This window comes from Rousettus aegyptiacus, unplaced genomic scaffold (assembly GCF_014176215.1).
Source record: "Rousettus aegyptiacus isolate mRouAeg1 unplaced genomic scaffold, mRouAeg1.p scaffold_m13_p_11, whole genome shotgun sequence".
NCBI classification, from domain to species: Eukaryota; Metazoa; Chordata; class Mammalia; order Chiroptera; family Pteropodidae; genus Rousettus; species Rousettus aegyptiacus.
Window position 1 is genome coordinate 60,570,539 of NW_023416286.1, and position 13,338 is coordinate 60,583,876.

Genomic DNA, 13,338 nt, shown 5'->3' on the forward strand with positions numbered 1-13,338 from the left:
AGCATTTCACAAATATAAAAAAAAAATTCTACCTATTGCTGATGAAAGTTGGATTTTTTAAAAGACTATCTATTGAACTCTTCTCACTAACAAAAAAAAACATATCTGAAGTTCTAAGTAGCTTTAGAGACTAAAGAATTACAACTTATTTCAATGGTTTTTAACAAATAATACATTTAATGCTACAAAAGTCAACGACTCTACTGTTTTTAATAGGTTTTTTAAAAATTTATAAATAAAAAGTAAGTCACTGTACTACTCCTGCATTATCTTTCCCATTTTTGACTGCTCAGTTGATATATTTTGTGCATCAACAAGAACTTGTACATATATGGCCTTTATGGCTATTCCTTATTTTTTTTCACTTAATATTACATATCAGATTATATCAATGCATATAGTTATCTCACTCTTTTCAATAGCTCTTAGTATTAATGCATTCTCCATTCCCTACTCCCCATTTTCTCTTCTAATTAAGTTAACGGTTAGAATTTTACGTTTTTCCCTCAAAGAAGGCGCTCAGATTTACTTACTAGTTCCTGTATTCTGTCTTACAGTGTATCAGTTTCTGCTTTTATCTTTAATTCCTTCCTTCTTTGGTTTATTTTGTTGTGGCTTCCTCTTGAATACATTTGTTTTCTTTTCTTTGTTTATCAATGTAAGTATTTTAAGGCTGTAAACTTTTCTCTGAATGTTGTTCTAACTATATCTTACAGGTTCTGGTGTGTAGTATTTTTGTCATAGTTAAATTTTTATATATAGATTCTGCAGTTTTGGTTTTGATTTCCTCTTTGGACCAAGAATTATTCTAAAAGGAGGTCTTTAAAACTTCCTGGTAATATGGGTTTGTTTTTATGTTTGTTTTCTGTTTTATACCTCACTATTGACTTTCATTGCCTTGTGATCAAAAACTGCCACCTGTACTGTTAACACTCAGAAGCAGTACTTATTAATACAGGCAATTTTTTAAAAATATTCTTCCGGCATTTTAAAAGATGGACTATTGTCTATTAAAAGTATAGAGTTTAATAACTTTTAATTTGATCTACTTCATTAATTACATTACTTAGGTCCTCTCTATCCTTATTTATTTTGATCCATTTGATATGGCTTGGCTTAGAGAAGTGAATTAGTATATCGTAAAAAGTTCTACTTTTCAGTTCTTGTCATTTTTGTGTTGATAATTTTGATGCTATGATTTTTCTGTCCACAGGTAATCATGTCTTATGTTTTCACTATGAATTCTATTCTCTACTATTTTAAAGTGTCTTCCTTTGATTCATTTAATGCCATAGGCTCTAAGTCCATGCTGGGTCAAAACTAAAATTGAGTCCCCTGCTTTCCCTTTTTTTTCATTTGTCAGGTATGTCTTTGATTGTCTTCTAATGTCAGACTAAAGACTTGTCTCTATAAATGGCATTTAGTTAAGCTTAGCTCTGAGATTTAATCTCAGTCCTTTTTTAAACAAATGTATTTAATCGTATTATAAAATACAATTATTTTATATGTATTTTAATTATTTTAAATGTATTTATTGAGATTATAGGTTTGTTCTATTTTAGTTCTGTCCTGTCATGCTTTCAGGTTTTAATGTTCTTTTTGTAACCTTTTAATTTGTAGTCTGTAATTTTTGTTTGTTTTTTGTTTGTTTTTGCTCATTGCTTTATGTATGTTCCTTTTATTTCTTCTAGGAATATGTTTTTTCATTATTATTATTTCACTCATTATAAACAACAACATATCTGCCCTCTCTTTGTTCCACCACCAAATTTTAATTGTTTTCAGTAGTTTTCCTTCTACTGTTTACCTTCAAATCTTTAAAAATATTTAAGCCTCTATTATTCTACTTGTTTTAAATTATAGTGTCTCCGTCTCTTAGTTGGCTAAACTTTGGGTTGTGATCTATAAGTGGGGCTGTGAGATCCATTTAGTCAGTCATGATCAGGGAATTTGAAGAAATGAAATGGAAAGAAACGGAATAGGAGAGAAATAACAGTATCTTTCACAGTAATAGTAAATGTCTCGTGAAACTCTTTTAAGTATAGGTAAATATAGATAGTGAATCTGTACTGACTTTCAATGTAAAGTGAAATGTAGTTAGTATTATGGGGTGGCAGTAAAAAGAGAAGGTTGGAAAACCATGTTCTATATTATCTTAAAAGAGGATTCATTGGAATTAGAATCCTCGACTTACCATATATATGAAATATTTGTCTGCTGCATCTCTAAATTTTCTGGTTATAAAATTTTGGGGTCACACTTTCTTTCACTTAATATGTTATCTTTGCTCTAGGGTGTTTGGTATTGTTTATTCATATGGATAAGTCTAAGGCCTAGTTAAACATAATGATCTTTCTGGGATGCCCAAAGGAATTTTTTTCCTCCTCTATTTTAAAAGTAATTAGTTTTTCCTAGGATATCATGTACTATTTGGTCTCTAGATTCAAGTCGTCTTTTATTTTTAGAAGTTTAGTTGAATCGTATCTTTGAATTTTTTTTGATTGGATTCTCCTCTTTATCCTATATATGTTGTCTATCTTTTGTCTATTTTATAAAGCTACTTTCAACTTGATCTTTTAATTTACACTTATTTTGCTTGCTTTCTTAATCCTGTCCTCCATGTTTTTTCATTGTTTTTTCAGCCGTGTATACTCTACTTTGTGCTGCCATTAATAGAACTCTCATTTCTTTGATATTTTCATTTTTCTCTTCCATTTCACCCTTGGCCTCTGTCAACTCATGGTTATCTTCTGTTGCTGTATCATGTTTTCCTATACTGTCAGATCTCCGTTGTCCATGGGTTGATTATTCTACTACATTTTCTTTGACTGTTTTGCATTATATTTTTTCATAATTTTCACCTGTTCAGTGAATATTTATTCATAATGTACTTATCTTGTTCCTTTTTCTCACTTTTTTTGGTGTATTTTAAAGATCCTATGCTACATTATTGTTGTTGTTGTTGTTGTTGTTGTTGTTGTTATTTCTACTACTGAATTAAGTGAGTTTTTCCTAGACCAATTGTTTGCCAGAATCGTTATGGCTAGGATATCATTTCAGGCAAAAGGGAATTCTTTCTATTTAATCTAGAAGCTCCTTATGACTCAGAGAAAGAATATGTGTGTGTATGTGTATAAGAGAGAGAAAATTTGAGAATGTATATTCATTTAGTCTGCACTCCTCTGTAGCCTGCAGAGATGTGATGTTACAATGCTACCTGCATTTTAAAATCTCTCTTCTCTTAGGACCTCACAAATATACACACTTCAAAACAGATGCTAATTCTATATGATTTCTCATTGGCATACCTTAGAATTTGCCAGAGTTGGAGAACTGTACTCTCCCTGATTGCTGTTTACTACGGCCGCGTTGGATCCAGTTGCATATGGCAGCCCTTACAGATATTTTGCCATTTGAGATTTAGATGACTCCTGATTTCATCAAAGATGGGTTTATTTCTGTATCTCATCCTCAACAAATTATAATGACCTAAACCCAAGAGAAGGTGGAAAAGAGGAACATGCCCTGAAATCGAACTATTATGACATTGTCTCCTTTGATCTTTGCTACCATTCTGAGTTGGCATTATCCCTTTTTGACAAATGGAGAAACTAAGGCAGAAGAGCCAAAGTAACTGCTCAAAGTCACCAGTTAGTGTTAATACTCCAACTTATATAATCTTTTAATTACTATTTTGCCTCCCATGTTACCGTATTCACTGAATTAAAGGTGTCTTCAGTATGACTCTGGGGTTCTGTAAAGATAAAATCAAAAGAGCCTCTCAGATGATTTGTTTTCATCATTCACACTGGGTAATGCTGCTACTTTCTGTGGACTAAGGGGCCACTTCTCTGAGCAGCATCATAACCACACCTAACACTTAACTTGGTGTGTTTTCAACATGTAGTTTATAGCCATTAATTAGTTCCTATGAGTTAAGTCATTGTCTCATTCACAAATGAGGCAGCCAGTATTGAAGAGACGTTAAGTGATTTTTCCAGGATCAGCAGTGAGTCCCGGGAGAAAGAGCTGAGATTGGACTTCTCCATCTCATAGAGTTCGTTATAATTTCTCTAAAATTGGTTGAAACTAAGGTGAATATTTAAACTCTAGCTTCTCAATAAAGCTACCATCATGGAATTAGATCTTATTACATGCAACAGAGCGATAAAAACTTTCCTGCATGGATAATGGTGAGCATTAATTTACACTGTATTCAGAAGGCATTGTCCAATATGTTGAACTCTGGCTCAAGACTCTGTCAGTTCATTCTCACTAAACTGTATGTATGGCACAAGGTTAGTGCTTGGCCTGTACACAAAGACTCTGCTCGAAAGTGTTCAGTCATCTCAAGTACCTTCATAATCTGCATTATAAAAAAGATGCCTTCTCACACTTCTGCTGTTAGGTAGAGTATAAAACTTGGCAACAGATGAGAAAAAGACAGGTAAAATCAAGGAGTTTATACACAGGAAGCATGTTTTCAGTTTCAAGTATTTCAGACAATGAAACTAAGACCAATTTAGTTAAAAGTTGCTAATAACATTTTCTTTATAAAACAAATTACACTGAGGCTTATAAGGAAAAGAACTGGCTTATTTTGGGGAGGACTATCAAGTAGTAGAAAATAAAATATATTTCCAGTTGTTCTTTTAGCTGTTTTTAGTTTCATTAAAAAATAGATTCTTTAGAGTATATAAGTACATAACCACATAAAATATGGCTACCTTTAAAAATGGAGGGAGATGAAATGAAATTAGCCCCAATACAGGCCTTATTTTTAAATACTACCATTATAATGGAAATAGCCTCAGATTTCACCCAGTGGGGTCCAAGCATTATTAAAGAATTTCCTATTTTTCTTCTTAAGTGATATATAGTATTTCATGTATAATGTTATTTTTGGAATAGCAAGTATGCAAGTAACAAGAGAAAAGGTACACTTAATGCGAAGGTAGCTGTCTCAGTGCTTTTCTTTTTCGTATGTGAAGTCCATTATATCCCATGATAACTTAGTTGACAGCATCCACAAATATATTTGGAGCCAGGTTTTATAAAATAGATCCATGACACATGTCAGCTCATGACACATGTCAGCATTAGATAGATGCTACATTTTCTGTTTTAAAGAATCAAACAAAACTTTTCACATTCTTCTTTGAAAAAAAAATTACATTTAAAGTCCTTTTTCACCCAAACACATTTTGTGATAAGAGCTCACAAGTCTTGACATTATTTCATTTTGTTAGACGCATCTGTCAAGGAACTGAGATATGATACAGCCACTAAAAACTGATGATTGTGGAACAGAGAAACTTGACAGCATTTCATTTCCTTTATGTTCTGATTATACATTTATCAGAAAACCTGTATCTCTTCTAGTTCAGCTAGAAATTGGTAGAATTCAGGAACTCAAAGACTTGGCAAAGAACTGCCTTATTATTTGGTATCATCTTACATTTTAGAGAAGTTGCTTGGTTGAGTCATTGTTAAAGCTTTTGCTTCTCTTTTCATTATTGTGGCCCACTATCCACAGATCACATTTCTATAGGCCCTATAACTGCTTTGCTGCACAAATTAAACGCCAGGACATTTCATACATATACGCCTGCGTTTCAATGCTTGTCAGTCAGAGTTTATAAAATATAGGGATTACAACCTGATATTAACATCCAAATCTATTGTGCTCATTTTATGTGTGAAAATGAGAAACCCTCATGCAGACGCTAGATGTCCCAGCCTCTTTGTCACCCTGTTTTTAATTTATCTCCAGGTTTTGAGTCAGTAAAATGATTTTGCTTATCAATTTAATGTAGTGATAAAACATATCTGTAAATCAGAATGATCGGAATTAAAGTGAATCTACAGGTTGTTTGGCACTAAACCCAGCCCCACGGAGGTTTTTAATAGGGCTACTTTTTTTATGGAATAAATAAATACATTCTTGTCTTCTTTTACTAATTGTGCCTCCACTAATGATAAGATTTGCTTCACATGAAGAAGTAAACATTGAAATGCATTGCCTTAGGGAGGAGGAGTTTAAAACTTTAAACATGATCTTTTTATGCCCGTCTTTTTTTTTTTAACAGGTGTACTTCAAAAGGAATTATCCAGATATTACTCAGAATGGCCACGTGGCTACAAGCACTTCCAATGGACAGCCCTCAGCCTTAACTATTTTTGAGACTGCACTGTGATTCTGCCACGATATCAAGTCTATTTCGAAGTCATTTTTCCAATAGTTTTTGTACCGTGTAAACTACGCTCTACTTTTTTTCACACTATAGCAAGTTATTTACATACACACGATGTTAGTTTGTTTGGAATTTTCTCCTCCAACTTCACCCAATGATTTTAAGCTCTAACAAAATTACTTTTTATTTGTATTTATATTTATATGTTATAGTATTTTTTTTCTTTATCCAAATCAGAGGTGCAGGCCACCAATTAAAGCTGTCTACCAGGTTTGTGCCTTAAAAGACTCTGGAGCCAAAGCTCATTTTGTAAGGTATGAGACAAAGTTGTAATAGATTTTTTTTTACTACTCCTAAATTACAAATTACTTTCCATTTTTATCAGGGATTCTGTTTACTTGAAAACTGTGTAAGGTTGCCATTTTGTCTCACCACTTTATAGAACATAACTAGGATCCATTATTTCCCCCCACAGGCCTCTGGTTAAAACAGTACACATAAAATTAATAGGAAAAACAAAAAATTATACTTTAGTATAAGTGGCATTATGGTAGGGAGAGGCTACTCAACCCCTGCCCCCCCCCCCCCGAAAAAAGATATATAGTTAGAATATAGAAAGACAATTTAATTATATGTTCTAAAAGAGAAGGAAGAGAAAAAAAATGCTTTCTCAAAATAGGAGCCATTATAGGTGATTTAATAATGAGGGAACAAATGCAATCACCTATATCATCTTTTAGATTCATGTGACTTTGGCGTGGGAACCATTGCAGTTTTAGACTGAACGTGGTAATATTTTCCAAAAAGTCCAATCCGCTAACAGTAATCCCTAAAAACATAGTAATGTTCTATTTGGATTTCTGGTTTACTGATGGCTACCCCTCTGTTGACTATAAGCCTTTTGGTTTGGCCTTTATTAAAATCCCTTCTAAATTGCATATATGCTCTCTTGGTGAGAAAAACCAAAAATCATTGCAAACATTGACTAATTATATAGTATGTTCTCAGGATGCATCCAGAAGGTTCTCTTTTATGAGCCTACCCAGGTTAGTTTACTCCTAACCACTAATAGAAATTTGTTGAGGCCTTTCTGATTAGTAAATCAACAAACCACAATATTTCCTACGGCTTGCTGTACTTTATTTCCCTGTGGGCCTTTAGTTTTTCTTGATGGTGGTGGCTATGATATGTCGAGTTTAAGTTACTAGAGGTTTTACTGTCATGGTTTTAAGTGGACTCTCATGACCTCTCAGAATAAGGTGCAACTACCCTCAAGTTGCATATATTAATATACATACCTTCATATAGGAGGGTATTGGACTCTCGGCAGAGAGAAACAGATGTTTTATAGAATCAAGCCTTAAAAAGCACACACAGAGTAAATTACAAAAATACAGTGAATGTAGTAGCTGTTGAAATCTTCGTATTTAGAAATAATATGGGTAATGTTTGGTCCAGTAAACCAGTAGATTGTTTAATAGTCAAGGTTAGTAGTTCAGAAGACTGAAATGACAGCACTGGTGATAATGAGGATTGTTAAAACAGTGAAAGTATTTGGAATGTGTGTGTTTGTGTGTGTTTATGTTGTCTTTAAAGGTTAAAGGCAGTTAAAAATATTTTTATTTTATTTCTGTTTTAACATCATCATAGAGTTTTTAATGAAACAAAATTCAATTGAAATAAATGACAGTTTTCATCTACACATAGAGATATGTATTTTTGTTCTTAGAGGGATTACTGGCTCACATCCTTGCTGTTGAAAACCAACGTGTTTTCCTGAGTTCAAAAAATATCTTCCATTACCTACTGGTTCCATTAGCTACTGGGTGTACCGTATATTCTAAGCAGATAGATGGGTTTCAGATAGATTAAAATAGTTGCATTGAAGCAAACCGCCTTGCACTATTTCCAAGGAGAAAGCTTATGCCCTACACTCAAAGAGTATTAAACAGTTGAGGTCTTTGGTTTTTGGAAGGTGATTTTGCCCTAAACTAACAAGAAACATCTATTGCTGCTACATTCAAAACACTGTGGGACATTGGTTCTCAAAGTGTGGCCCCTGGACCAGCAGCATCAGCATCACCCGAGAACCATTAGAAATGCACATTCTTGTTTCTTACTCCATATCTACTGAATCAGAAACTCTGGTGGTGGTATCAATAATCCGTGTCTTAACAAGCACTGAGGGATGATGCTGATGGCAGACTAAAGTCTGAGAACCAGTACTATAGAACATAAAGAACTCCTAAAACTCATTAAGAAAAACAGCCCAATTAGAGAAATGGACAGAGAATTAAATGGGCACTTCACAAAAGAGAATATCCAAATGGCCAATAATTGGAAACGTGCTCACTCTTGTTAGCTACCAGGGCAATACAAATTAAAACCACAATGAGATACCACTAAACACCCACTAGAATGGCTAGAATTTAAAAAAAGCTGAGAATATAGATCAAGTGCCAATGGAGCAGTAGGAACTCTCATATATTACTCTGTGTATAAAAAAGTATATATTAAAAAAATAAGAAAACAGTTGGACAGCATTTACTCAAGCTGCACACCCTGTGGTCCATTAATTCTATCCCAAACATATACACATGTGCTCCAAGAGATGTGTTCTAGGATGCTCCTAGAAACATAATTCCTAATAGCCCCAAACTAGAAATAATCCAAATGCTCATCAGCAGCAGAAGGAAAATGAACTGTGATGTAATAGAATATGCCACAGCAATGAAAGTGATTAAACTACATCAACAACACAGGTGAATCTCACAAATTTAAGCCTGACCCAAAAGTATATTTCTATTTATATAGTTTAGACATAGTCACGACTATTGTGTTTAAAGTCAGAACAGTGCTTCACTTTGGAAAGGTGGAAGGTACAGCAATTGGGAGAAATAAAGGGGGAACTTCTGTGGGTGCTTAAAATGATTTGGAGCCCAGGATGGTGGGTTCTTCATTTATTTGCTGCACTTTTCGATTGCATGACATATTTCACAATTGAATTAACTAAAAAAAGTTCTTAGCCTTTTTTCTTTTAAAATATCAATAAATTCAGTAGCTCAGTTGTCTAATAGTAACTGATGTGCATCTGAGAAATTATTTCTGCTTAAAATATGAGGGTGTTTAAGGGTTGTCTTGTGGCTCATAGGAAATGGCCTCATTTGAAGTTTTTAGTATATGAGAGATCAAGGTCTATATTTTCTCTAACCAATTTAATAAGATAAATCCCACTCCGTCTTCCAATTCCAGGATAAGTACAAAAATAAGGAACTATAAAGAATTTCTAGGTTCTACTTTTTAAACAACTTTATTGATAAGTTTGAAGATAAGTATACACTCATGAAACCAACACAATCTCTGCCGTAAATTTATCCATTACCTCCAAAAGTTTCCTCCTGCACTATTTTTTTTTGTAGGTTCCATTAGTATGACTAAGATGCAAACAAATAAAAATCAGTCTAATGCTAAATTCTTTTGATGACACCATAGATGGTTGGTGTCTTAACTTGTGAAGAAATAGCTTAAGCCAATTCAGTGAGGCAGTGATTTAGATTTATTAAGTATTGTAACAGTTTGGTGAGTTAACTGTTAATTTATCAGCAAATTAACTTCTTATGTAAATCAGTGAATTGTTTTAATTTTTTTTTTTTTTGATGGTTTGGAGATAGTAGAAGGCCCTCTCCTTAAACCTGAGTATTTGTATCATATCTAATTCTGAAAAGTTTAATGACATTCAGAATCTGATGCCCTGAAGTGTCAAATTTAGTCCCTGAGTATTTAAGCCACATCACATAACTGATTCTGTTGTGTTTTTTTCAAGATGCACCTTACCTAAAAAACTCTATGATGTTACAGAGACCATATCCCAAGAAAAACTTTCCCTGTAATTTCACTAATGTAGTTCAGGGAATGGACAAATTTATATCTGACTAAAAGGAAGAAGAGGGAAAGGAATCTTTCACTTGGAATGAAGAAAACTAAGGAAGTGAAAAATTAATCAAGAAGTTCTAGGGGTGGCTCCATAGTGTAGTGGTTAGCACATCTGCTTTACACGCAGAAGATCTTGGGTTCACTCCCCATGTGGAGCCACAGACCAGCCCCCTCAGTCACACCAGGCCCCCAAGTATGCCAAGTGGGCCAAGTACACCAGGCCCTGGGTGCACCCTGGGAGTGTGTGAGAGAAGACGCTCCACCTTCAGAGATCCAGTTCTTAAGGGGAAATAGCAACATCCATGGGTCAGGGGTGGAAGTTGGGAGGGGGGAATTTAAGAGGGGAAAAAAGAAAGTTCTAAAAGCCATATTTATGGTCAACCTACTTTAGTTAGTCACCAAATGACCTAATTCTCAAGTTCATTTATTGAAAATTGAGTATCAAAAAAATTACACAATATTCCCAAAATAATGGAGTTGGGAAGCACACCGTGCTTCAAACACTTTGTAAAATTGAGATAAGGAAGTAATTTTCTTAGGGGGCTGTTAACAAAGATTAAATAGGACAGTGACACAGTATATGGTCTATTGGCTAATGTAGAGTCCATGAAATGTTCGTAACTAGAAATTTCAAGAAAGCTAGAAACTTTTTAGTTGCTTGACATTGCCATGACATCCAAACTCAGGATCGGTGGAATCTTGTTGAACAGTCTAGAGACTAGTTTGAGTGTTGCACTTGCATGGTGAGCCACATGTAGCTTGAGCTGCACACTAGCTATGCACAGTAAAATTGTTTATTAGTTTGCAATAGATCGAAATTTTTAAATAATTAAATTAATCTGACTCTTGGTGCCAGACAGTTGAGAAGCACTGCTTTAGAACAATGCTGACTATGTGGTTAGCTTTCAATAAGCATTAGCCTCTATTAATTGTTACCATATCAGGCAAAAGTCATTATATGATTTTATGTTTAGAATTAGATTGCATACATTTTCAAGTGGCTTTACTATAAATTAGCAATATTTAGTAGCATTAAAAAGTTAAAAATAATCTGTTCAAGGTTAGATTTTTTTTTTTCTTAAATCTGAAAAGGTATTTTACAAAACAAAACACTGTCCATATGTTTATACACACATATATTCTTGAATCTACAGCATGGTCTTGCTGGGAACACATCAGGCAACTTAAAAATCTTTTGGAAATTGTCAGGTTTTATGTGTAAACTGTTGATTTTCCTTTAAAAACAAAGAATATGGGTTATCTGAGCATTTGCTTTTTAAATCTAATGTTCTAAGGAAAATAACGTCATTTTTTTCAAAAGCTAAAATAACAACGTGTTGAAAAGCTGAGAGAAACATACATTTATTGGAATTTAGAACTTTAATAACATTAATAAAAGGAATAACATACTCAGCCCTGTAAGACCTCCATCTATACTCCAGGCCCATCAAACTTCCCTTGGGGGGTCAACATTGGAATTGGATGATTTTTTCAAGAAGGACGAAGATCAAGACTTAGATATACTAAGAATGTTTTACAAAAAGCTTACATTGTACAGTTCTGACCAACTTCAGTCTTTTACTCAGCAACAATGCTCATAACACATAGCCAATTCACAATTATCCATCCCAAAGGATGGAAGCTTCGGCTATTCCAAAACAGTATTTGATCCAAAAGTTAATCTTATTTAATTTTGGAGGGCATTACATGAAAAACATTTTTAAAATTAAAATTACAGACTATCTAGACAAAAATCAAAATGACTCTCCATGAGACTGTTTGTATGTCAGGAGTGTTGCACCAAAGAAAGGAACAGTCAATAGAGGATCAAAAATTTTAAAACTCCATTTTATAACAACGATTTTTTAAAAAGTCCTTGAGTCCATATTGATTCTAATAAGATAGATGATAGATAAAAGGAAAGCTCTTTTTTGCTGTACAATGCCAACTAATAGGTGTAGCAGAATTGACAGAGAAAAGTACCAGGCTGTAGCCATCATTGTCATAAATCAGACAAAGTTCAGCACTGCCTACTAAACATACAGTAAATGTTGGGGAGTGGAGACAGCATTTTCATCGACTGAAAGTATCTCCCCAGATTAATTAGTTCATAAGGGGGAAATTGTATCTTTAAAATGGATAATCTAGCAGACACCACCCTAACCAAGTGACCAGGGTTAATTTGGCATTGCCGATAATGGACCAGCCGATCCCCTTGCCTTTTGATGTGTGAGGCAGTAACAACAACACATCATTCCTGTGGTGCTCTGCCTCCATGCAAAAGGAAAAAAAAAAAAATGAAACAAGCGTAGCCTAAATCAAATCAACAGTCCAACAAGCTCAAATAGAGGACATTCGACCAAACAACTGGTCTGTGCTCTTTAAAAATGTCAGTGACAAAGGTTGAGGAAGTGTTTCAGATTATATGGAAATGACCAGACAAGACAGTTGAATGCGTTGTGCGATCCTGGATGGAAAACAGAACAAAACAAAATGCAATAAGGACAGTACTGAGACAAATGGTAAAATTTGGATGAGAACTATGTAGTAAAAGAGTTATATCAATATAAAATTTCCTGAATTGACTTATTATACCACGGTTGTGGAAAAGAATGTTCTTAAGAAAAACATACTGATGTATTTAGTGGTGAAAGGTTGTGATGTCTACAAATTATTCTCAAATGGTTCAGTAAAAATGATTATATATATATGTTACAAATATGTAAAATATATAACACAATAACATAATTATTTTATATATGTGATCCTGGATCAGAAACAATTATCTGTCTATGAAGAAAGAAAGCAAATGTAGGAAAATGTTAAGTGAGTGAACATAGACGAAGGCTACACAGGAGTTCATTGTGCTATTACTGCAAGTTTTATGTAGATTTAAAATTCTTCTAAAATAAAAAGTTTAAAAACAAAACCTTTCCACAGCTCAATGACAGAGTGAAGAGTCCACATCGAGAATAAGCAAGAGATGACTCTGTGTGGTCTATAAAAATCATCAAACAAGTTCTAGTTGTGTGAGTATGGTTTGCATACCTCCCTCCAAGCTCCAGTCTAACTTGAGGCAAAAGCAGACCTTCACCAGGAAGCGTGTGGAGTCAAGGCACCTCCAGCTAACAAAATTATTTTTCACACAGGCAAGATACAGCATTACGTGATCTTTTAAGGATATTATAATGCCAGATGCAGAATCGTCGAT

General features: G+C 34.0%; 1 protein-coding gene across 1 annotated transcript in view; it reads left to right on the forward strand.

The window, feature by feature from the left end:
* The window catches only part of ABCC4 (ATP binding cassette subfamily C member 4), a 220,836-nt gene extending 212,940 nt beyond the window's left edge, over positions 1–7,896 (forward strand). The window contains exon 31 of the mRNA XM_016158617.2: positions 6,090–7,896. Coding sequence (XP_016014103.1) covers positions 6,090–6,197 — 108 coding nt within the window. The 3' untranslated portion in view covers positions 6,198–7,896. The remainder of the gene's footprint in view (positions 1–6,089) is intronic.
* Positions 7,897–13,338: the final 5,442 nt, after the last annotated feature.